The sequence below is a fragment of the Cygnus olor genome, chromosome 9, assembly GCF_009769625.2.
Source record: "Cygnus olor isolate bCygOlo1 chromosome 9, bCygOlo1.pri.v2, whole genome shotgun sequence".
Classification (NCBI taxonomy): Eukaryota; Metazoa; Chordata; class Aves; order Anseriformes; family Anatidae; genus Cygnus; species Cygnus olor.
This window is the reverse complement of record NC_049177.1, coordinates 4,680,291-4,706,373: the sequence shown is the minus strand read 5'-3', so window position 1 is coordinate 4,706,373 and position 26,083 is coordinate 4,680,291. Positions and strand designations below refer to the sequence as shown.

General features: G+C 43.8%; 1 protein-coding gene and 1 long non-coding RNA gene across 3 annotated transcripts; both read right to left on the bottom strand.

The window, feature by feature from the left end:
* Window positions 1–1,176: 1,176 nt before the first annotated feature.
* AP1S3 (adaptor related protein complex 1 subunit sigma 3) lies at window positions 1,177–19,527 on the bottom strand. 2 transcript variants are annotated; one of them, XM_040568110.1, is made up of 5 exons: window positions 19,275–19,527; window positions 4,955–5,133; window positions 3,707–3,815; window positions 2,633–2,770; window positions 1,177–1,664 (listed from the first exon to the last, which is right to left on the bottom strand). In XM_040568110.1, exons 1-5 carry the CDS (start codon window positions 19,524–19,526, stop codon window positions 1,629–1,631), a joined length of 714 nt encoding a protein of 237 aa, XP_040424044.1. In that variant the 5' UTR covers window position 19,527; the 3' UTR covers window positions 1,177–1,628. The 2 variants fall into 2 exon arrangements, with proteins under 2 accessions (XP_040424044.1, XP_040424045.1); XM_040568111.1 differs by lacking the exon at window positions 19,275–19,527 and adding an exon at window positions 18,764–18,886.
* LOC121075147 lies at window positions 10,363–15,416 on the bottom strand. Its single transcript, XR_005822750.1, has 2 exons — window positions 13,708–15,416; window positions 10,363–13,610 (listed from the first exon to the last, which is right to left on the bottom strand). It is a non-coding gene; the product is annotated as an uncharacterized LOC121075147 (long non-coding RNA).
* Window positions 19,528–26,083: the final 6,556 nt, after the last annotated feature.

Sequence of the window (26,083 nt, the reverse complement as noted above, 5' to 3'; positions counted from 1 at the left end):
ACCAGCTTGCCACAGTTTTACTAACAGAGTAGATGACACAGGCAGAAAAGTGGGTTGACAATTAGCAAAGTTATCATGTTGTGTCAAAGTGCTTCCACCCACCAAAAAGAGAAAAAACCTCCCTCAGGAACATACAGACAGACTGGGAAGGAAGGAGCAATGAAAAATTAGAATAATCATGCAGGACATTTAAAGATTAGAAAAATCCCTGAAAGAAAATACTCCTTGTACATCCCAGAAATCAAAGAAAATAAATGTTGAAGGGAAATGCAAATCAATGCTCGGATCATTCTGGCATATTTGTCTGATAACTTACCTAAGTTTTGTATAAGGTAATTTCATGACTTGACAGAGACAATATCTAGCTACAAGTAACGGGATAAAGAGAATTTCTCTCAGCTTTGAAGTCTGTTAAAGAAAATAATCTATCTGAGGAAGCCAGTTCAATCAGCTTATTGAGTTCAAATTACACTAACAGAAAGATAGGCGAGCTAACACACCCGATTCCCCACATATACAAGTACAATGTTTTATAACTCCAATGTCTTGTAACACGTAATAGGATGTACAGCCCAACCAATTCTTCCCCTCTCTATTTTACCCTTTTTCCATTTGTGGAGCTTGTGAAGTTATAAAAAGTTAATTAAATTGTCCAGCCTTCAGAAAAATAGACCATTTCAACTATTAGAAAGCTAGCCTACCTCATCCTAATAGATATGTGAATTGGGGAATGGAAAATCCTCCTAAGAAAGATGGTCATCGGAGAATACAGAGTCAAAAGATACACAAGATCTTCACCCTAAAATCCCAAAGACTATTTCCTCCTCTTCAGGATATCTCCTGCTCTTGAGCTGTATGTTTCCAAAGGCTGTATAGCTTTTCTCCAGGTCCAGGAGATCTAGGAAGACAGAGACAGGCCATCCACATGCAGAAGCAAAAAGGATTTGTGAAACCTGGGAGAAGTCTGCCTCAAGTCAGAACAGTCTTCTAGATGAAATGGAAGTGTAGCCTGTGCTCTAATAGCAGTTGGAGAACTGTCTTACTAGCAGAGTAGAGCAGAAAAGAGAAGGAAGACACTACAACTGAAAGTGGCTGGGCCAAGGAAAACTACATTTCTTCTTCAGGAGAGTGGTTAATCTTTTCAAAACAAGCTTATTAAATCAGGGCCCACAACAATTTGGCTTTTAGAAAAAAAATTATTATTAGAGCAGAAAAATCATTACATTCAAAATAATGGACATTTGTACAAAAGTAGAGTCATATGGTCAGCAGTGGACCAAAACCAGTAAATATACCTCTTCCATGTACTGCCAGATTAACATTTTATGATGACAAAACCCATAGCTAAAAGACATGATACAAAACAACTGTTCAGTCCAGCAAGGAGAAGAGAAACTAGAACAAGGGTAAAAACAATTCTCAGAAACTCACATGCAGAGTAATCCAAACACAGAATTGTTAAACCCTGTGCTACATCAGCTGACCTTCATCTTGATCATTATACAAACAAACCCCTTTAAGTTATAGTTTTTTGGTATTTCTCTGAGGATCTGGCACATTGGGAAGCAATTTCAGCAAGTGCATTTTACAGGTGTATATAGCAGTTCTCTTTCCAGGTAGTTTTAACATTAAAATGCAGGCTTGTTCATGTACTCTTCCACTGTCTGGAGAAAAAAGAAAAACAATTGATACATTATGAAGCAGCAGAGTAATATAGAATCTTTGAACCAAACCCTCTTGTCCTGTTATTTTTATATATATATATATATTTGTATTTTTGCATGGAATTAGATCAGATTAATGTAGAAATAATTCTACTTTAAAAACCTTAACAGACTTTTAGAATCTGATCTTCATATAACAACATACCACAGCTGTAGCTAAATTCACCACGTCTAGCTGACCTTTGTACGAAGCTGGCCTGGTTTCACATGCTAACACCAGCCCAGTTTGAAAAACTGGGCAACTCCATAGCGTGTCCCTAACTAGATCTACCATCATGCTGTTTCCTTCAATATTAGGATGGATCCTTCAGTACCCAGGAAATTGAAGTCAATCTATCACATTCAACTGCTTTTGCCACTGCTGGCTTAACGCTATGAGTTACAGAAGAAATTCCCTGAGGGGTTTTGAATAAAGGTTACATATCTGTGCCTCGTAGAAAAACCGCACAGGTGTTTAAGAATAAAAATGGGAGTTTTCTAGCACATACTCTTTCCAATTTTAAATGTTCATTGTAGGTCATTGTTTCCAATGTATTAATGAAACAACAGATTTTTCTATATTTATGTATACATAAAATGTAATCTTAGATTATGTACATATATTTAATATCTTAGATATATCTTAACCTGTTTCTTAATATAGCATCCAAGAAACTATAGCATTTAAACTGCAAGAAAGCAAAGGCAGCATATAAAGAGCTTGCAGATGATTTTGCAAGATGCAAGAGGATTGAATTGAAAGCTTATGTAACTGCTCCTTTAATTGTGTTGTTGCACTTATTAAAACTGAACTTAAACCACACTTGGATAGTTAAGTACCGGAAGTGCTAAGCTATATTTTAAGCTCCTGTCAAACAAGGAAGATGCAGGAAGATGAGGTGTTTGCCTTTAGTCTTCCTCGGCCTTACCTCCTGCAACATGTCAGAGTCTTCTATGGCTTTCACCGCAGACCTCTTTGAAGTGTCTTGTACTTCTCCACCAATTATAAACTCGTCAAGAATAAAATAAGCTTTTTCAAAATTAAAGATAATATCCAGCTCACACACCTGGCAGGAAAAAAAAATCCCACTTTAAATCACTTTACAGCATTATGAACGGTATTGGGCTAGAAGTTTTTTCAAATGATCAAATGTATACGCACTCTCATGGCAGGTAGCCAGGTGAAGAAGAATACTGCATTTTAGGCAATATTGCAGCTTCTGCACATATTCTCTTCACGTTTATAGCCTAGACTTATAGCAAAGATATTCTACTTACTATATTTTATAAAATACACTACCCGCGTTCTGGGTTTCAGACAACAAAGCTGACTTCCAAGCCTACTAACGTTATAGTAGGTCTTATACAACCTATGTAATATGGGTTACATATATTCACACACAGTTTCAGAGAGCAAGACAAATTCCCTGTCCTAGTGACCTTACAGTCACTAACTGCTTTTTTGTTTTGCGACAGTACAAACGTGAGTCATGGCACAGTGATTTAGACACGAGATGAATTAAAGTAGTGAGAAAAAAAAAAATCATGTGCCACCCACTAGATCAGACTAATTTGAACCTTTCTCGGGTCTTTTCTTTGGAAAAGAAAAAAAACAACACTTTTCCTCATCTTTATGTGCTCTCAATTGTTATACAATATTATGAAAATCTATTTGCTGTTTTTATAGCTGAAGATGTCAAGAGGGAGAATTAAAATACTGTTACCCAGTGTTGTCATTTTTAAAAAATATTTCTCAAGCTTTTCCCTTAAATCCTATACCCAGAGAAAATATCAATGTTAATTTTATTTAGAAGTAAGAATATAAACTTGATCTTATGATATTTTCAGAATTATTTTATAAAATATTCTAATAATGAATTTCCCTTTGGACTGACAGAGACTAAGGGCCAATTAGTGTAGATGGAAACACAAAGCAAAACAGCAACAGGTATCTGTTTATCAGCCAACCAGCAATGCAGTTCGTGGTAGAGAGTGAAACCTACGTTTCCAAAGTATCTGTCCAGAAGTTCTACGTATCGATGAACGACCTCTAGTGTCAGGAGCTCATTATCCTGGTCTTCTATTGCACAACAGAAATACAAACTAGCATACCTAGGAAAATAAAGGCAAAAACAGGAGAGTGAACAGCTGGACACTAAGAGCAAAGGCTCTTAAAAGTTACACAAGTGATATTTAATGTCTATCTTGTCTCTAAAATAATCTTCTTTCATTCTCATGGTGTCCTAGAAAGCACTGAATAAGATCCGGTAATTTAAACAAATTATTAATTTAGTTAGAAAAGCAAACTCTAGCCCTTGGCAAAGCGGCTCCAACACTAGTCTCAACAAAACAAACAGTAAGACAGCTGTACTTTAAACATTTCCCTCGCCTGCTGCAGTTACTGCTCTTTCTTAACAAAATAAAAATAAAGGAAAAAATAAAGGTGGAAAGTGTTACATCTCAGTAAGCCTGCTGGCTACTGAATGACTGATGCCGTTTTGCATGGGCCAGAAAACATGAAACTACTTCTCCCAGTCAATCTTCACAACTTACTTGCACCAAAACTTTGTTTAAATTGTTCCAAGATGGGAGTAACAATCTACCTCAGCTCTCTGGTGCCATGGCCAGAGCCCCAGCTTATCACAGCATGTGATCAGACGTTTACATCCACCACTTCACAGCAAGAAAGGCAATTTTTGCTTAACTGAAGATGTCACTTATTTGTATAATGTGCTATATCTTAAACCTACTTCTGCTTACTACAAGTCTCTTCACAAGAATTAGAAGTTAGTTATCGCTAAGCCTTGTGCAAATTACTTGTTTGGAAAAGGAAACAGGAATTAACACTTTTCAGAGCAACAAGTATTTCAAAGACAAAAAGCGTTAAAATGTTGAAAGTGCCTCAGAACCCTTCTTGCAGCCTTTCTCAGAGTCTGATGAAGCCCACACTTCTCAGTAGACCATCCTGAAGAATCAGGAGCCTAAGCCTTCTCTAACAGAATTTCAGCCACAAATACTTACTACATTACTCCATTTTGTTTTCATTTGATAGATTGTACAAATACTTTTTTACTCCATAATTTACCCTGCCAATTTATCCAGGGTCATTGTGCTGTTAGATTCATGATGGCAGGTTGCCAATATCTTAGTGTAAAAACAAACCCAAGTGCTAAAGTGAGCCTTTATTTTTCCACTTGTAGCATGTTATTTATATGATTAGTAATTACATGTTCTCATAAAATTACTCACACCTTTTGTAAACAAGCTTGAGGTCTTTCCAGTCAACAAAACTACTTGTTTTTTGATGGCGAGCCAAAATAATCTGAACAATTTCTCGAACGATCTTTTTCTTCTCTTTGTCAGGTAGTGTCGTATACCATTTCTGAAGTCTTAATTTCCCCTGTCGACTGAACAGCAGTATAAAGTGTATCTAGAGTAAACAAAGCAACAAGGTTAGCTCTGGGCACAGCCAGCTCTGCCCCGGGCAGTGGCAGGAAGGCACTTCTGTGCCTGCCACAGGACAGCTCAGACCTCAGCACAGGTACCTCTGACCCCAACGGGAGGTCTGGGGGAGGCTGAGCATGGAAGCTGGGATGCTTCCCCTCCTGCTGCCTTCCCTAGCAGACGTCCCCTCCCTGCATGTCCCCTTCATATCCTCTCCCACCCGCACTTCCTTACCTCGGGCAACCGGTGGCTTTGCTTTCTATTCTGCTGCTTCCCTGGGGAACTGGAAGAGCATCACCCCTTTGCGGTGGTGAGAAGAGGGCCCCAGTCCCTCCTCCAGCAAGACTGGAGATGTTAGCAAAGGGACTAAAGGTACACAATACAGAGGGGATGGGAAAGTCACAGATGCACAGTGTGGGGCACAAGATGGGAAAATGAATACCAAGCTAGTGATCACCATCACCAACAGCTCTGGCATTGCACTCTTTGCAGTTACACACTAAGCAGTATGTCCCTAGAAGAGGCTATAAGGAGCAGAAGAAAGAAGCCAACTACTTTGGAAAGGGAGCTCAACTACTTTTAGTAAAGAATTTATGAAACGCAGACGAGCGTGACAACAAAGGACAGACCTCAGTGACCTAGGACATTACATTAAAGAAGCACTAGATGTACTGTTCCAAAATTTCAATTTCAAAACCAGTCATAATTTTACATGTTTTGTCCCGTGATTTTTTTCATGCTTAGAATTAGCAGTGTTACTGAAATACAGAAGCGCTACCTTTTAAATGCCAGCGGGCCTTTGGGCGAGAAGTGTCAGTGCCCATTTATACAAGTACTTTTATAAGCAGATGAAAGTAACTGGCTATACCAAGCCTTTAACGGTCTAGTAAGTCATCTACCCGCAGCACAGAAATGGCTTTAAGAATGCAGGAGATCTATTTGAGGATGACATTCATCTCAATGAGATGTCCTCTGCTACATGAAAAAACCTGAAGGGGCGAGAGACGCTTTCAATGGCTGAAGACACCGTGACCTGCTCTGCTTTTTGACAGGCATCCCCATGGCTTCTCTCAACAGCACCAAGGCTCGGAGGCCAAGTTCTCCCAGGAAGGATTTCCATCTGCAGCCGCAGCCACCTGCATGACCGTGCAGAGACAAGGCTTCCCCTGGTGCTGGCAGGACTAGGGAGCAGCATAGAAGCCTCCTTGTCCTCACTTACTTGTGATCCTTGCAAGCTCCCAGCAGAAGAGAGACCGGGGCTGGCAGGTCCCTCACCACGACCACATTTCCATTAGTCGACCAAACTCTTCCCTATAACTTCTCAATCTACACCCTCGTCCCTTCTCCCTCGTTTTCTATTCCAGCTGGTTGTTGTGCCTATAATTCCTCCATCACTCCATCTCCCCAATAAAGACTGAAGTTAAGGTTCACGATTACTATCAAGTCCCAGCAGAGAAGTGCGCTTGAGAGGTTTCTACTTTAAAAAAGAAAAAAATAACAACTGGATTTTACAGAAAACGCTAATATTCATAATTCAGAAGCATTCTTTAGTTATTAGGTCACAGAGTTGTTGAGTAACCTGGAGATAAGAGTTCTGACTATATTGGGAAAGACTTCAAATAGGGGATCATTTTAAGGAAGGGTGGATTGTTTTATTCATATCTGCCTGTGGCAGAATCAGCTGCTGCAAATATGGCTCTCACTATCATTAGGCTAATGTGTTTGATAGAACTACAAGGATTTTGTAGCTGCCTTGTGTTGAGCACTGTAATACCCTCCAGATGAGTTTGCTAAATAAAAATAATTATGCTGCTGGCAGTACACATGGCCTAATTACAGTGGAGATCAAAGCACCATGTTCTTGCCTTTCTTTGTCCATATTACCAGCTGGTTTTTGACATGGTAATATTCCAGCTGTCAGGGTTACCTCCTCGAGGTAGATGAAGGGACAGTCCATACACTTTGTCCACTGAGACAAGCTGGATGAACAAAACACTCTTTTGCTTGCTGCACAGCACCATTAACTCCAGAGCCTTTGTGAAGAGGAGTGCATTTTGAAAAGCAGCGCAGAGGTTCTGAAGATAAAAGCAGCAGGTCCACAGGTGTCCATTTAAAAGCAATCAGGCACAGCTAGCAGCTATTTGATAAACAAATTTCTAAAAATGCATTGAATCAGATAGGAGAGGATGATCAGATTTGATTGAAAATGCAGGGAATTAGCCAATGAATCCCTAGCAAAAGCTGAGAGCATGTCGGCATAACAAGATCATGCTGTTTGAGACAAGTTTCTTACACCCTCAGGAAGATATCTTGGCTTGCAGTGCTTTGATAGGCAAAGATAAAGAAAGGGTAGTCACGTTTAGGTTCAGCTGTTGGACCTTATGGACCTTAAACCTGAGTATCTGTAAGCAATAAATATATCTCCAGGAGAGCAACCCTATGGCTTTAAAAGGGTATATATCAATAAACGAGGGAATTCTGTGAATATTATTGCCATTTTCTACTGATTAGCATACTTCAGCATGCCATGTTTCACCCATAGGAAAGTGAGCTGCTCTCCATTTAGAATTGCTTTGAAAACTCCACTATTTTTTGTAAAGATGCAGCTGATGTTTTACCAACACTTTCATGAGTGAAGTTAACATACTTTGCAATTACAAGGTATCTATGGACACAGGATTCGTATACTAGCTTCAAAAATCCTATCTTGTGGGTCTTCCATACATACTCAAACATACTTCCATACATACTCATGCAAAATAGAGCTGCATACCCCTTAAATCGATTTTACTATTATGGAAATACTTACAGCTGGAAAACAGATAAGAGCCTCTGCTGTAGTCCATCTCCAGTTTTACAGTTGGCAGCAAACTAGTATGCTCTCAAGTTGCAGATACTTAGGGGAAAAAAAATATTTTTTCTCCCTCTTTTGACTCTTCTGCCCCTCCCACCCCCTTTTTTTTTTTACCTTCTAAACTCCATTCAAACTGGAGAACTCTCTAGGAGATAAACAAAATTACATTCTCATGAGGCTAAATGGCTTAATTCCTCTAAGTGTAAACATCAAATTGCTACGTTGCTATTGCCATTTCATTCAGTTCAGCTTTGCTCTGCCCAGCCACCTTGACACGATACAACACATTTTTCACTCTCATAGCTCTGCTGATTACAGCTCACTGGAAAGATGTTGATGCATCAACAAACCTGGAAACGTTGAAATACTGCATAAACACCAATGTAACAGCTCATCTGTTCCTTGCTCCTCGACTGTGGAAACATACTTCCTTTTCTATAGTGCCACTAACAAGATGTTGATTAAGGAATTCAGGGTTGGCTTTCAGCAGCCAAGCTAGAAATAGAGGCAGATTATCCTGCAATTCGTCTGATTTTTAAAAGTTCTAATTCCAGAGTAAAGCAAAGAGAAACGACTTGCTTTGAATCAAACACCTCTGAAGCAGAGTGCTTGGTTTCCTTCTGGACATCTCCAGGGTGTGCTGGCTATGACTAACAACCACCAGACCCACAAGTGACGCTGGAGAGGATTTTTAGGTCCAAGCTAGACTGGGTCGGGATGAGAAGTGCAGTTCCTATCACAGCATCAGCTGTCCTCGCATGTGGAGTCTGTAGGAGACAGGCTTCAGTCTGAGAGTTGAGTGTAATTTTATTATCTTGTTTTACTGAATCAGACCCAGCCACCTACTGCATGGTGCCAAATCATCTCCATAAATGCCTGTAAGTAGCTGAAAGACTGCATTTTGTATTTATAGGCTGTTATTTTCTAGTTGAAGAAACAGATTTCTTGGAAATCAAGAATTCAAACCACTTTTCTAAACCTGAACTCTGTCCCCTTCTCTGAACTAGCTGTAGCTACTCTATATAACAGGTCAGAAAATTACAGGCCTTCTGCTTTATGGAGATCTACAGAACTAGCCAGGATGACAAACTGTACCCTTAGTTCCAGGGCTACTGGAAAATCAAATGGTAGGCTTCTGACACAGAATAATTTCACAGTAAATAGAAGAGACATCAAAAATGCCAAACACAGAAGGCTTACATCCTAAGCCAGCTAAACACTTCACACCCAGCTCACTGGTTGCAAACTTGGATCCCTGGTAGCTTTTACGGAGGTTTTAACATGCACTGCAGTGTTTAGTGAGGCTGTCTACAGGACTCCAGACTACACTGCATTACATACAGAACAAACCATCGGTAAGGATATCAAATGAAGAAGACTGCACGGGAAGACAAAACAGGTTTTCCTGACTCCCAGCATCACTTTTCCATGTTGCTGTCCAACACCATAAGCATTTAAAAGTTGCCACGTTTCTTCCTGCAAGGTGAACTCAAAGGGTCAATGCTGAGAGGATCTAATTCACCCCACTGTGAGAAGAAACCACCCTAGCTATGTTCTCTGCCTCCCTAAGTCCACCTGTAGAGCATTTTCCAACTGTTTTCAAAGCTGTTCTGTAGCACCTGGAGCACTTGGGAGAACTGCAAGTCACCTCTGGGGAGGGAAGGCAGGAAAGGAGAGGAGAGAGCTGAGAGGAGAGGGCTGCTGGAAGGCCACGAGATGAAGCCAGGCTTCTCTCTCATGGGTGCTCGGTTTTGGCAAGGATTTGCTCAGGGAGGTAGCTCTGCCTCTCAAGCAGCGAGGTTTTTAGATTGTGCTTCAGCTGTCACCTTTCCAAATTCAGTTAAGAGCTCTCCCTAATCAAAGTCACCTCTATCAAACAGAAAGGCTCCTGAACAAGTAACTAATAATTGCGAATTAGGAATTACTATCCTAAAATACACAGCTTGGCAGTAACTAATAATTGCGAATTAGGAATTACTATCCTAAAATACACAGCTTGGCAGAACTCAGAAACTCTTGAGTTCTATTTAAAAATTCTAAGTTTAAGCCTGCTGTTGCCAGCTGAGGCAATATGACATGCTAATCAAGAAAAAGTCATGGACCACATAAAAAGGGTAATGGGATGAAAAAAGCCCCACCTTTGGCTGCTGACATGACAACCACTGCTGACAGAAGCCTTGGGAAAGCCAGACTGACTGGCTCTACCTGGTTGAGAGAAAGCAGCTTTTCATCATAAAGTTCTCTTAACTTATTCTGACTCCCTTGAAGTCTGCTTGATCCTCTCATATTGCTTTAGTCTGAGTTCATATTCTGCTTGTCTTTTATGATTTGCCATTCCTACCTCTGATATGAAAAAACATCTTCCTCAACATAGATGGCTGTCCAGAATTCTTTTACATCTGCTTATTTTTACAACACACCTCAAAATGAACAAAACCTGTCATTAAAATGTTTCTTTTAAAAAAAAAAAAGAATGAATAACCGTGAAAAACACACAGCTACTGTGAGCACATACGTGGTTTGGAAAGCCAGGCTATTAGGGTAAAGCGAGAAAGACATACTGTATGGACGGCTACTCACCTAACGCATTAATGTCCTAGACACACCAGGGAAAGGCAGAAGAGTAACACACTCAAGTATAAGTATGTTGGTATTCTTCAGCTGCACGAAGTCACCATCTGGCTATTGACCTTTAATACATACATACTGGGGGCTAAGGGATTTTTAGAGCAAGGATGTAAAACCCTGGGACCAGGCTACCTTATTAAAAATGTTAATTTCCTCATTTGTTTACTGTTACTCAAAGTTTTACTCTCAGCATCACAGAAGCTGACAGGTTTATTGACTGCTGCAGAATCCTAGCTTTAAGATTTAAAGCGCAGTCTCTCTGATGTAAGCAAGTAAGGAAAAAAAATAAGTGAAAAACCAGCAACACAAGAATGCCGAAGTAGCGTATTGTTGTCCAACTGGCACAGAGCTCCTTCCAGCTTAATCTCCATTAGGAACATTTCTGAACAATTTCCCCTAAACAATGCATCCAAAGTCCGTGCAATAAAACCTGTGCCAGATCATTACAGGCACATGTGACTATAGTTACACATTGATTTTATTCTCTTCACGATGCAGAACTCATCCTTATTTTATTACTGAAGTAAGAGTTTAAATTGACCGGCACACTAGCGTTTGAAGGATCCGTACTCCATGTAGTATTGATCCAGCCAACAACTTTCCTGATAGCCTTACTTGAGTTAAGCAAGCCCATAATTGAAATGGTATAGCTGAGCTGAACTTCCGAGCCAAAAACACTTCTGACCCTACCTAAGGCTGGGAAAACAGCGCTCAGAGCAGCTGTGCATCCCTCGTCCTGCCGCAGGAGCTGACACATCACTGCCTGCGCTCGCCCCCACTGCAGACTCCCTCCCACTCCTGCTTATGGCTGCATGTGCAGTCCTCATGACCTTGGCTCCTTTCTCACAAGCCAGCAGCATTCCTTCCATAACCTCCTCCCCGCAACACGGGCAGCCTCCTGCCTCCTCCTTGCAGCTGCTAGTGTCCCACCAGCAGTAAGGCTGGGTTCCTAGCACCACTCCAGAGAGGAGAGGTAGCACAAGACCTAAAAACCTCCAGGATGTAGATGCAGAAGATAATTATTCTCACTTTTCTTAACTTGTAACTTTTTTTTTGTTTTTATTCCTGCAAGAGGAATTACTCTTTTCCAGGCAATAAGCAAGAACGAATCAATGCAAGAAGCGTGCAAAAAACCTGCCTCAGACTCTGCAATTTGAGAGCTCAGAACGGTGGCCACACCACAACCACTGGAGCTGGTGCTCGCACCTCCAGCCTTGGCACCTGCGGGGATGTTGGCTGGCTGACCCCGCAGAGAGCAGCACCATTTGAAAACATTTAGAACAATTATTAACTGTGTAATCACATCTCTTCTGCCAGGGTCTCAGACCTATCTTCATTTGTTTATACATTGCTGGGGTTAGCAAATCTCGGTTAGGCAGTTCTAAGGAGGAGGAGATGAGGCAGGAGGCTGAACAAACTGCCAGGAGCACTGCCCCTAATGAACTGACTCACCAGAAAGCAGGGGAAGTGCCAAGGCTATCTGAGGTTTTTGTGTGTATGTTAAAACCCTTTTATTACAAGAAGCTGAACTGCCTGTGATTCGCCTTAGCCTCAGACTATTTTACAGTCACAAGCCATTTTCCCAGTCTGGTCCCAGAAGGGTCTGTGAAGAAACAGAGCTAAAAGCTAGTCCACTGGACTCTGGCAAAAGGTGCAGTCACTTTTACTCTCGTTTCCACTTTGCCTTATCAGTTATTTGCAGAACCCTGCTGTGTGTGGTACTGCAGTGTCCTTCCCTTGCCTCTGACCTCTCAGGAGCAAAGGTACAAGGCTTTGCCCTGGGGCAGGGGACACAACAAGGTAGACAGCATTCCCCTGGCGCCTCGCATTCCCCTGGCTCCTCAGCCAGTGGAGGGACCGCGCTGCAGGCTGGGGACACCAGTGCCCCATAGGGTGCGGACACCACAGGTCTTGCAGCAGCCTCACACCGACTCCACCAGTTCCTGTACATCACATCAACAGAGCCACTCACTGGGAAAATGAACTCTGGAGGGACTGAAGACAGACATGAGTTTGGATCATTTGTTGAGTGACTTGAAAAAGCATCCAAGTCATTTTCAGGAAACACTGAAGCACTTCATTTAGGCATTTTCAATGGAGACATTCTCAATTTTCCATTTTAAAAATGGCACTTTTTATTAGGGTCAAAAAAAAGACATGGATTTAGTAACCTAAACATGAAAAATGAAAGAAACAACTACCGTTTACGGAAAGAAGAGCCAGAGCACAGGATCTCACCAAATGCTTTATGGTGGTCCCAAATTTTGCCTCCAAAATGAAAAAAATTGTTCGAGTGCAAGTTTCTGGATGAAAAATTAATTCTGCTATTCATCCAGGTCTTGTTCTGAGACTTGGAGGAAAGGACATGCCTGAGGTCCCATCCCACCACTGCCCTCAGCTCATGCGCTCACTATTCACAGGATCCGAAGCGACGACAGGACAGCTCTGAAGAGACCGATCTGCTAAAGCCTTATTTCACAGCTGAAATACACTCAGATGCAGGCAATTAACAAGTTAAGATTCAAAAATAACAGGTTGCATTTCAACAGTCACATCCCCTCATGTTCACTGTCCACCTGTGGCATGCTCTCCTCTGTTACCTGAACAGGGGCTAAGGCAGGCAGGATACACAAACCTCAGAAGCATGTTGGAAAGCAAGGGATTGAATCTGAGTCTCCAGGCTCAGACCCCGCTACAGGACTAGCTTTCCTCTGTTCAGGTCATTTGCTATACTGGCCTTTATACTCCCTCCTGGTGTAGCAGGAGCTGGTATCTGGTAAGTGGCTTCGTTCTTGGGAAATGCCAAATGGAGAAAGAGGTATCAAGTAGAACATGACTTATTTGAGGAACGTGACTTATGTTTCTGAGCCTGGTGGTTGAGAGGTCTGAGCACTTCGTTTTGTTGTAGGTCATTCAGACATTCCCATGACTTTTCTAGATCTGCGAGCAGACAACCAGACACTCTCTGAACGCTTCGTGGGCTGTGAGACAAAGGCACAACATGGTAAACGTCTGCATTTTCATCAAATCAAAATTACTCCATTTCTTATTTCCTTGTGCTTTATGTCTATCACTCACCTCAGGGGACTAAGCAGAGGGTGATGATCATGCAGGAATCCCTGCACTGGCTGACTAGCCATCTGGAGCTGCAAGCCTCTGAGCAAAACTACCTGCAAGCAGTAAGGCAACCACAGACATTTACTGGCTGCTGAAGAGGGCTTTTAACGCTATCTTTTCTTCTCAGGCCTGAAAAGAAGATAGCAGACAGACATCTTACACAAATTCAGCAAGTTAGAGAAAAGAGACTGGTGCATAGAGCACCTGGGGTTACGTCTGTGATATTGAGAACCATGAATCCAGGAGATATTAGGCCAGGAAGACGTGTCTGGCCAGAAAGGCACATCATGCTTGCCTTCAAACACAAACGTTAATTTTAGTTTCTGTTCCTCCTCCACTGCATGCTACGTTCCTACTCACAAATGAAAAACCATTTGTATACGATGGGATCTTATACCTCTCTAAACTACAGCGTCTGCAAAAATGCCAAGGCCCAGGGCTCAAGAAAGCACACACCCAGAGCAGCCAAGCGAATGCAGATGACAGCCTGGAGGAATAGGACAGCAGGGAAATGGATGGGAAGGAATGGCAATTAGTAGCTGTGCATAGGTAACAAAAAGGATTATTTTTACAGCAGCAGTACTGGTTTAATTTAGGCATCACTGGGAAGACTACAACTGGCTCACATAAATGCCTGCTGCATATGCCAAATGCCAAAGCATAAATCCTGTCGGTACTGCAGCAGAAGCAGCTCTACCTGCCCTCCTTGACCCACTGGTTTCTTCAGTGCCTCCATCATTCTGTCCCTTTGCTGCTTTTGCATACAACTGATGACTTCAGAAGGTCTACACGACGGTTTATAAAGCATAGGATTTTGTATCGAAAGATACAGAAAAACTGCAAAGAGGCAAACATTTTGACATGCTCCACACGCTGAGCATATTGCCCAGAGACTGTTAAGTGTGAATCACAATCACTGCACAGCCAAGAAGTCCAGGCAGTCTCTAGTAATGATAGTGAGTATTCAAGAGAGAACATCCAAAGCCGGAGGAGGATCACGTCAGCAGCCAGAGACTGCAGGCTTCCTGAAAAGAACCCTAAAAAACATTTTTCCTAGCAAATCCCACAAAATGGTATTCACAAGTCCAGCTGAATGATACGGTGGTAACTGAACACCAAAGGGTGCATTCCCCCGAGTACCACTCTGATCTGAGCAGTTTCCAGGAGGGCAGACTGTAAGAAGCAGGGCATGCATAAAATCATTCTGCTGGTACTCCTCAGTCTCCAGGAATCACAGAGTTAAGGATTTAGGGACAGAAACCGGATCCAGACAACACACCTGTGGACTCATCTTCTGTGAACTGCCTGACTAATAAGACACCCACGGAACCCTTGGCAGTGGAGTAAAAATCTTTCACCTGTGCTGTATGAGAAAATATTCTCTTTAGTTTTCTTTACTTTTAGTGCCTAAAAACGTCAGAGGTTGTACTCTGACACTTCTGGTTAGGAAGCATTCTTACAGTATTCATAATTTCATGCATTTGCGTAATTTCCCCTGTAGTCATCTTTCCAAGCTGAAACATCTCAGGATCTTCTCAAAGCAATGCCATTCCATTACTACTATCAGATCCCAAACAAACAGTACGCTACACGACAAACATTGAAATATCACATGTACTCCCCCCTCACCTCCCCCACCACGTATAACGCTACTTCAACCAGCTGGATTCATTTACTTGTGATTTTCTCTCCTTCTCTCACCTATTCGTATCTGCTGCCCTTCCTGTCTTTCCTAGTTAAATTCCTAAAGGCAAAGTTCATCTCCGCTAGGCCAATACGCTGCTGTATCAAAGTGGAAAAAGGCAGGCAAGGTTTAGAGCACGTTCTTCTTCAAACTGTAGATAGTAAGTTCTGCAAAACACTGAAAACATCTTTTACAGATCCGTGTTTATTTTAGCAATTACGGGCACCGAGACTGTTGGGAAAGTCAATATTCGGAAGAGCTGAGAGTTCATTTACAAACACCAGGCAGGTGTCAGCACCTGCAGTCACCTCAACTAACATTTCCACCCAAGCTCCTCGATCAGCGATGGGTATCAAATGTCTGGCTAAATGGAAACACTGCTTGCCAGCTCCTTTTCTATTCAGGCCAAGTATGTTTGTAGAGCCCCCCGTTCTCAGGGGAATTCTTTTGATCTTTCTCCAGGGCTTCAGATCACGTCTACAGGAACTGATTTTTCTCACTGTACTGACGAACAGCGCAGGCAGGAGGGAGGCAGGGCCTTTTACTATGTAGGCAACAACTCTGCACTCAAAGCTATGCAAGCAGAACCATGTACTCTCATCGAGATTATACTGGTAACGGTGAGGTGGCAGTAGGATCAAGGTGTTGCAACACTTACGGACACGAAAGACTACAGCAACATGTGTCCTTGGGGAAAAAAATATTTTTCTCCTCTCTGTTCAGTCCCTGCTCTTTCACTTTCTTATCCATTGAGAACGCAGTCCTTCAGGAAATGTTTCTTCACTGCAACAATACACATCAGGGAGGAGAATTTAGTCTTTTTTTCTAAAAAGTCTTTGTTTGACCTGTCACAAGGTAGCAGCTGAGCAGTAAACCGGTCATTCTCAGCAGGATGCGAAGGAAACTTTGCTAAACAGATACTTTCCTGAAACTTGCCTGGAGATTTGCAACAGAGCAAACAATTGAAACCACCCTCCTGCTGAGAGGTGGTACCATTACCTTCCATTCAAATCTCAGACCATGTGATAGTGGTGGCTAGCACAACTACCTCATACCAAACAGGAGGAACCGATCTAATGAGTTTAAATGACCTGCTGGAAGTTCTTCAGTTGTGAGCCTGAATAAGGCTTATTCATGGTTTGTAACCCAATAACCCTTAATTCTTGACCGGTAAACCCAGTGCAACCACCCTTCACAGAGGCTGGATGACAGACAGAGGAATTTTAAGTGAAAGAGTACCCTGACAAAAGCACCCTTTCATCAGCACTGGTTCTACAATAGGAGAACAGGGTAAGGCTGACAGCACTAGTTGATGTTATAATGCCAGCAAGCATTATTACAGCAATGCCTCAGAAAAGGAAAAACAAGGAACACACACGTTTTAAAAAATTATAATTGATACAGCAGACAATACTGCTAATAAGCAGTGCTACTGTAAGCACTGCTCCCTTGGGACCACTGTGAGTGCTTTAGGAACTGGCATTTGTGAAGTGCACCAGGGCAGAGTGCTGAGCTCAGCTTCCCCGAAATCACCTCCCATATTTACTGACCTTCAAGGGCAAAATAGGAACTCCAGTTATTTACATAAGCTTTACATGAGGGAAATTAATATGTGGGGCTGTCTCAGGGTGTAACCAGAAAGGTTGAATATATGTATGAGGACTTAAGGCGTGGAGACTGCATCGCCATCTGTAAATTCATTACTGCACATATTCTATATGCTAATGTAATGACAGGGTACATTTTTCTAAATACACTAGACAACAAATATGAGGTGTGTTCTGACCAAACCACTGAAAAGAAACAGCTCAGCTCCACCTTTGAGGACACAGCCAAACATCAAAATTCAACCTCCAATGAAAGCAGAGACTCCTGTGCAATTGCACTGCTGGTAACTGATATTACAGATGCACACAATAGGCAAACTGGGCAAGACAGAAGCTTGGGGCATGCTTGCAGAACCTGCCCTAAGCCTGAATTATCAAACAGCGAGATGCTTTCTCAATTACAAGATATCACTGACCATCTTACTGCTTGAGAGCCCACAGTCCTCCTTGGGGAAAATCTAGCCATTATTCCACGGATGTCGGTCATCGCATTTAACAAAAGAGAATAACCACGGCAACCTTTTCTGATCCCAGCAAACAACCACCAGACTCTGCAAGCACACGGATGAAGAACTGAAGGGCTTCCCTCGCAGGATCCCTTTAACCTGGAGGGCTGCTGCCCCTATGCAGCCCTGGTACAAGCTCAAACAAGCAGCTGCTGCCACCTCTACCCAGCCAAGGGTCCAGGTTGCGCAGGTAGTCCAGCTGTCAACACGCACCGTAGGAACAGACCAGACCCATACAGTCCCTATCACACAGATATGTTACTCCTATCGCCCACTCATCATTTCGCCATGAACTGCACCCTACTTGAGTGGTTAGTTTTTTTTAGCTTAGACTCTACCAAACCGCACACATGAGCATCCGTCACTTTCTTTCTGAACCTGACGAAACAACTTCAGCCAACCCTGGCAGGAAGGCAGAACTATTACTGACTAAGCTCCTACAGCTCTCGGGAGACGAGGCAGCCGAGCAGAGGCCCCTGGGCTGAAGGCAAGGCTCCGCACGAGCCCTCTGCTCACCAGACACTGGGGAACACGCATGGGGAAAGAGCTCTTCCCCGTGCTCCTGACAGAAGAAAACCTACTGCCCGAAATTGCAATGCTCAGACACCGGCCAGCCAGAAGACTAGGACCCATGTGAAAGCAAACTCGATACTCCTCCAGGCACGGCGCTGACTTGAACCTGAGCTCCTCGGGTTACAGGAAGCCTTAATCAACTCTCTCCAGAGCAGCCTTGTTTTCCTGGTTGGCTACCGAAGTCTGTCAGCACGACTGAAGTTCACCCCAAGGGTCAGATAGGAGGAAATAAAAAGAACCCAACGTTCATTTCCTCCAAAAGGCGCAGACCTTGCCCGAGCTCCCTTGGGAACAGGGCTCCCACCCGTTGGAACAGCTGGGACAGCCCTCCGTGCATTTTACCTCTGCTGAAACGCAGCTCGGGCCATTCATTCCAGCAGAGGGATTTCTCAGGGAAGAAAAGTTTCTTTTCTCCGTGACCGAGAACGCAGGAGAGGGTCGCGCTGCCTTTTGCTCCCTGCCCCGTCCCCCTCACCTCACCGCACCACACCCCCGCCGACCTCCCCCCGAGCTCCGCCGTCTGCCCCGGGGGCCCGGCGGCCAGGTCAACCCGGAGCCGGGTGCCCGGGGGCCCTCCCGTCGAGGCGAGGGGCGCCCCCCCCCCCGGGGCACCGCCGCCATCTCGGGGCAGCGCGGGGCCCACTTACCATGGTGCGGCGGCGGCCGCAGGCTGGGAGCCGGCCCGGCCCGGCTGGCTGCCGGCTGCCTCCCGCCCGCCAGGTGAGGCCCCGGCCGCATCGCGCCTTCCCACAATGCCCCGAACGGAAACTCCCCGGCGCCTCCTCCCCGCACCTGCCGCCGCCCCGCGGAGGGAGCCCGGCGCCCGAGCCCCGAGGGCCGCCGGGGCAGGGCCGGGCCGGGCCGCTCCCCGCGTCCCGCCCGGGGTGGCCGCGCCGCTGCCCGCAGGCGGCCCCACGTCTGGGAAGCCGGAGGCCCGGCCCGCCCAGGGCTGACCCCGGGTGCTGCGGGAGCCTCTCGGCGCAGCCCGAGCGGGGTTCGGGAGCAGTGCGCCCCCCGTCCCAGCCGCACGGCCCGAGCAGCCGGCACCCACGCCTTGCGGCGCACCGGCAGAGCCGCTGGCACCACTGTTCTGCGGCCATCCCCACCGGAGCGAGACCCGGATAGCTTAAATACCGTAAACGGCCGGGCTTTGCTAACCTGTTCTTTTTGGCTGAGCTGGATGCGGGAGCGAGACGTGAGTGGCTCTGCCAGCCGATCAGCGAATCCCCGTAACCTCTGGCAGGGATTTGCTGGGGAGTAGCTGGTGCCAAAAGAACACGCAGCTTCCACAGACTCAGCATCTGAGTCGGACGCTCTAAATCCAGGCCTGAGGCTTCGCAAGCTCTTACCACAAAGCTGATCCAGACGCAAACTACCAAAAAAACATAAAATGGGAAGAGTTAGAAACATAAAATGGGAAGAGTTAGAAACATAAAATGGGAAGAGTTAGAAACATAAAATGGGAAGAGTTAGGATGTTCAACTCCCACAGTGGTAGTCCCAAGGAGAGATGCTCCCCCCGTGCACCATATGCATCTCACCACATGTGATGGGTCTGGAGTCAGGACATGCCCGGCTCCTGCACGCAGCACTGGATGCATCTGAGTCACCGGCAAGGAAGGGAAATGTGAAGGAGCTCAGGCACTCCAGGGGACACTGCGGTGTCAGTGGCTGTCACTGGGGGGAATCTCTTTCCAAGCCTCTGGCTTCAGCAAAGAAGGGATATCCCTTGGACAAAAGCAATAGCATGCACACATCAGAGACAGCCACTGCGGTGAAATCCACTCACAGTTAGAAACGCTGGCAAGAACAGAGACAAGGGATGGCATCCTACCCACCCCATTGAAGGGCCAGAATTTTTCCTAGTTTTCTCCTTGCAAAAACTGAAGAATTCATGCTTTCTAAAGGAAAAGGAGAGAAGAACTAAGCTTTATAGCCAGCAGAAATTGAGGGATGTCAAAAAAAAAAAAAAACACAACCTGATTCTACAAGAAAGAAAACATCATCACTGAGGCATTCTAGGCCTACGCCTACATGCGTATCTATGCCTAGATCACCCATGCAGCTGCATCCTCTTCACTGTAAAGAATACATGTCAGTACAGATGTACATGCAGGGATATGATCCTTATGCTCATTTAAAGGCGTGGAGGCATTTTGCACAGTTTCCTCAGCATGCATGACCTCTGCCCTCCATAAACTATGATTTGGTCTACACACATTCACAGAAACCTCCACTTCTGTTCGCTCAGTTCTCGTTTCTGTTTTCTAACCCCACAGCATGATGAGCGCTGTGCTGTACTGCTGCTGGCTGATGACCCCTCTGGTTTCATTTCTGGATTGCACAACACGATAAGCACAAGTCCCAGCTCCCTGCAGACCCCGCTGATGCTTCATTTGCTTGTTTGCCTCTGGCCTCTGTCACTTCCTGAGAACACGCCCTGGGCCTATAAAGCAGCACTATCTACAGACTGCATGAAAATGCTCGCCTTTTACAGCACTGCTGTGGTGCAGCACACACTATGCCATGCTGGCCACACTGATTTTGCCAGGACACCATCACTAAGTCTGCCAAATACACACTTACTGCTATCAGCATCTGACAAAGCAGACCAAAACCTGTTCCTAGATTCTCTGAAAGGTAGCTGGAATGAGTAAATAGGCTACAAAAGCTGCCATGCTGAACGACAGGCATGCTGCCTTCCCCAGGAGGTCCGCATTTGGTTTCCCAAGCGCAGAATCATGCTCCTGTCCCATTCAACCCCCAGCCCCACCTGCTGTGGCCTATACAGAACAACAGAGCTGGCTCTGCGGGCAAAACCCAGATGTTCCTCACTATTGCCAAATGGGGAATGTCCTCAGGCACCACTGTGGAACTCAGAAAGCCCCATCTCTGAAAGCCAGCTGGTATGCCAGGTACGTGCAGTTGGACTGGATTTGCCTAACATGCAAGAATGCGGACACCACAGTGCAGTTGTACTGGAGTTGCACGTATCAACATTTTCATCTCCAAAATTAATTAGAAAGTAAAGGCTGAACACATCATCCCAACTCGCTCCCCACGTCCCAGAAAAAAAGTTTCAGGAAAGCAACTCCCTTCAGCAGCCTACATCCTTCTCAGCTACGTAACTTACTCCAGTAATGGACAATACTTTTTTTTTCCCTGCCTAATCCTTTCCCAATAATCTTACTTTTCCATGCAAAGACCTAACCTAAGTAGACCCATGAACTCAGGAGAACCAGTCTGCTGCTTTTGTGTTTTCGCAAATACATCAGAAAACAAGCAGCAGCAGCAAACACACCATGCTTACAGTGCACGTTAAAGGCAGAGGCCAACTTCAACACATTATGGCCAATCTTGCAGCTTAGCAGAGGGATGAATTTTGCTGCCCTACAGAAACAGGACTGCAGATATAGGATCACGCCTAAATTAGATGCTTTCCAGAGCAGAAAGCCAGGCTGTACTTAATGACTGACTAACTAGAAGTGATAGAGTTGGAATTCTCCCCCTCCCTTGCTTCCCCACCACCGGGCACAGTGTGCCTGGGTAACTTTGTGATGAAGATAGCTCAGACTTCCCAAGTAGCGACTGCTGATGGTTATCAGTGTTGCACAGCAATGGGAGTGGGGGAGGCAGCTGTGGCACAGGGTTATGCCAGCTGCACTGGTGGGGGTGTCCTTAAGCCAGAAAAATGCCATGCCATAGACTCCTTTGGGTTCTTTCCTTAGGTCCAGTTAATTCACCTGAGCACAAAAGCTCGCAAAGCAACGGAGTTATTCCTCTAACTCAAAATAGGCTGCAAGAAGACTTTGTGGCCCTTCTCTTTTTGCTTCCGTCACTGCCTGGAGGAAAATTCCTTTCCTGAGGGCCCTTTGACAAGGCTTTAAATGAAGGCAAGATTATTTTTTTTTTTTTTTTACTGCTGCTGGATGCTGCATTCTCTTAGTTTATATTCCACTCTTCCAGCAGCTTATCATGTTCAGAAGCAGACAATTTTCACATCAAGTGTTAGAGTGACTTCAATAAGCCTTGTGTGCATTGAGCTGCTGATAAAGCCTTTTCTAGATCCTAGGTGTAAGCTTTGGTGAGTTTCGACATTATTTATTTGAAAAGAAGTCACTGCTTAAAAAAGTCAGATGCTCTGGACTGATGAAGTCCTAAGCCTGCAACATACTTTATATAAGGAAGAAAACAAAGTTCTCATTTCTAAACAACTGCCAAATTTCCTTCTGAAAAAAAAACAAAACCACACGCCCTTTTATTGCAGAGAGAAGCGTCTTTACTGACAAGTACCACAACAAACAAAGCAGAACACTCACCATTTACCCTGACTCTAGCCAGCATACTCCTCGGTTTCATTTTTCAGCACCTAAACTGATCTTCTGTCAGGCACACAGAGCCACAGACTATTCCAGGTGAGCAGCCCTTTGTGAAACAAGGAGTTCGGGCTGCTGAACTTGGTGACTTAATGGGAGACCTGCTGTGAAGGTTTTTTCCACTTGACAGGAGATCCATAGGTAAAAGAAAAAAAAAATTAAAAGCCCAATCTAAATTCAGCTGCAGGAGGTAGCTTTTAATTGCATTTTGGATCAATAAAGCAGCAATCTAACACTTCCTTGTGTTACTAGGCAGGGGTTTGTACTTTTCCAGACAATTTTCCCCCTGCTTTTTCATATGTACTCTTTTGCTCGTAAGATCTGGATTCTCCACAGTTTAAGTGCAGAAAAAGTATTCATATCCTTAGAGAACACACAGAATGATTTATCTGTGCCACAGATTTTGGTACCTTACCAGCAGCAACAGCACGTTCAGCAAATAGTCCCAACATTTAAGCAGTTTAAGGTACTAGAAAAGTTTTAAAAATAGCAGTCTCAAATTGTTACAACCTGCACTGAAGCGATAGGTGTACTCAAGGACTTAAAGGGTGTTAAGTAGCATTTTATTCCTTTTCCCAGCTGTATAATGCTAAGAGCAGGCCACAAGGTAAATAAGCATTAATGAAGCTCCATCCAGAAACCTCCTGTCAAGAGAAAATGTGTTATTGTAGCCCTCTTGTGTTCAGCTGCATCATCAGCTGTTGGATCCAGTCTCCTTCCTTACGCCCCTTAACTCAACAGCCAGAGTACCTTTACATGCTTTAACCACACTGCCATTCAGTTCTTTGCCCCCTACACCTCTCTTCAGTTTTTTTCACATTTTTCCTCTTCCCATCCCCAAACGTACAATTCAGGTATACTCAGGCCATGCTCTGCAACAGTAGAGTGCTCAGTTGGTATGCTCCACAGCAAAACAAGAGAATTACTGTTTAGTAGTAGTAGGAGGAGGGTTAAAACATCCCTCACTGCCTATAAGCATGCTTATATTCCCAGCACTTATTATATTTATAAATGGGCCACAATGAACACAATTTACAGCCTTTTTCCCCTTATTAGATTATGCCTAAGAGAACAAGTTTTAAATTGAACACCACACAAGTACCATTCAGACATCTGCAACATTTCTCTATCCCTACAGAAAACACCCTGACACTCTCCAAGCCCAGTAAGTACTATTGACCATACTATGGGTCCCAGACCTTCCCTATCGATCACCACGATTAAAAGGTCTGGTGTCCACCACTTTGGTGGGACCCCGCACAGTCAGGGTTGCGAGAGGTAATGTTTTTTACAGTATGCTTGTCCAAACTGCAAGGGCTGTAGCAAACAGAAGAGCAAGGATGGCAACATTGCCGTGGTTACTGAATGGGATGGAGCCTTGTAGCTGAGGATGAGATAACAGGTCGGTTCCTAAAGACTCACCTTCCACGTCTGCTGCCTCAGTCTTCCTTAACAGCCACTGCAAGGCCAGCTCACTCTTACAGACCAGAAGGCTCAGGCAAGCAGTTTGGTCGTGCTTCAAGAGCTCTTATCACCCGTCTCAAGGAGCCAAACTCCAACACAGACATGCTGCTGCAGAGGAAACCTGGAGAAGGAGCCACAAACTAAGAGAGAAAGAAGGAGAAATGTAATGAGAACAGAGAACAGGCAAAGGACAGTGACTAGAACAGAAAAAAAGCTATGGCTTAGCAGCAGCTACATCAAGGAACGTGGGCAAGCAGCGCCCACTCCTGATCAGCAACACAGAGGATGCACTTCAGTTCGTGAACATTTGTAAGAGTTTTGACAGACACACGCACATAGACCTTAGGAGTAGCTAAAACCATACAGAAAAGAGGCTTCAGAAAAGAAAGATCAGGATAGATGCGTGAGGCTCATGGAGTCTTCTTTACTTGAAAGACAGCCATAGAGTAGCAACGTTAAGAGCAAGTTTAACCCTGGTCTGTCTTCCCCCAGAAACAAGTAAAGGGGAGAAAAGCATGCCCCTCCAAAACATTTGTTCAGTTTCCTAAGAAACAGTGTAATATAAAGCATTTCAGAGGAAGAATGGAAACACCTCATATAAAAACACAGATGGAAAATCCTACAGTAAACCTGTATTTCTATATTAATTCATCTTAGTTTTGGACTTTGGCATTTGGAAAAATGCTAAAAGATACCTAAGCCTCTTGGCATCTCACAGAAAGCATGATTCTTAGCATACCAGTGCCTTTCTAGACAAAATTAACAGGACATACTTAATAATTCAGTTATAACAGCTAGATGTAAGATAACCCATACAATCCGTGTGACAAAAAGCAACTCAGGAATGAATATTCCAAATGTTCTGCAGACAAGCCAGCCAATCCACTCGCATTGGTTTAGTCACATTAAGAATATATCAAAGAATCTGGTTTGTCTCCTCTATGCAGGGGCAGATTATATAGAAAAATCAGTAAGAGACCCTGGGTATACAAGCACATTAGAGATCAATCAGTTATGGCAACTCTGAGCTGCCCATATACTGGGGGGAAAAAGGCTCATGATATGGAAGCAGAAAGCAAAGTTTCTAATGACCTCATGTTTCAGTTCATTATTTAATAAAATATTTTATATTTAAATGAGAAAAAATAATTTGTATAGACTTAGTTTATTACTGATATCATTTTAAAACTTTCTTCCGTTGCATGAACGATAAAAACAGTAACACTATCTTGAAATCTGTTCAACTATTAGCTTTTGCATATTTATAGTTTAGTAGCCTGCACAGATACCTAGAGACCATACCCTTACTTTCTCCAAAGGGGCAAAAACTGCAGGATCATTTGGTTGCAGCTGCTTAAGAGTTCATTGAGAAGGCTCGCTGTTCTGGATACATCATACAACTGCCTTTCCCCTTAAACCCACAAGGAGCAGATAAAGCTTCGAAAGGTCAAGTTTCAACCCACTGAAAGATATTTAGTTGATGACAATAAAAAAAAAAAAAAAGCTAAGCTGGCAGAAGTTCATTATTTCCTCAAGAGTTTGATCGTGGTGCTTCAGTTAGCCAAGTCATTCAGAACTAAGGACTTAAGTCTACTCAGACAAACACACCTTAGAGAGCTTTCCTTCTAAAGTATGCAGTAGTAAATCTGATAACCATTAAAAAAAAAATCTTTCCTGAATCCAGCTTGTTCTAAATCTGTCCATTGCATAAAGTCAACACACCACAAACCTCATTGCTAAGGACTTGCCACACAGCTTATCGGAAGCTTGTATTGTTGTAAACTGCATAAGCAACGTGCAAAGTGGTCAGCTACACATTCTCATTTATGAAAACAATGCATTTATTTCAGCATTTTCACCACAAGGACCCCTTTTGCAGTTCTCAAACGTTTTCAATACTCAATCCAGAGTTCAGACAGCTTATTTACAACACACTGTATGATGGTCTGCAGAGACCTCTGAACAAGCTTTCCCGACTACAGATCATGAAGAGCTTGATTGTTTCCGGTCAAGTTTTTGTTGCAACTAGAGAACAGGGCATCCTGCTTTGGGAAACGTGAGAAGTTGAAGCTGATCAAAATAAGATGTCTCATTAAAAAAAATACGGTATTATACTGCATAAGCTACT

Coding starts and splice junctions, on each gene's coding strand:
- AP1S3 (XM_040568110.1), bottom strand. CDS start 19,526: ATGTTTCTAACTCTTCCCATTTTATGTTTTTTTGGTAGTTTGCGTCTG. Junction 3,816..4,954: donor CTCAAGCTTGTTTACAAAAG/GTGTGAGTAATT, acceptor TTATTTTCCTAG/GTATGCTAGTTTGTATTTCT. Junction 2,771..3,706: donor TGGACAGATACTTTGGAAAC/GTAGGTTTCACT, acceptor TTTTCCTGCCAG/GTGTGTGAGCTGGATATTAT.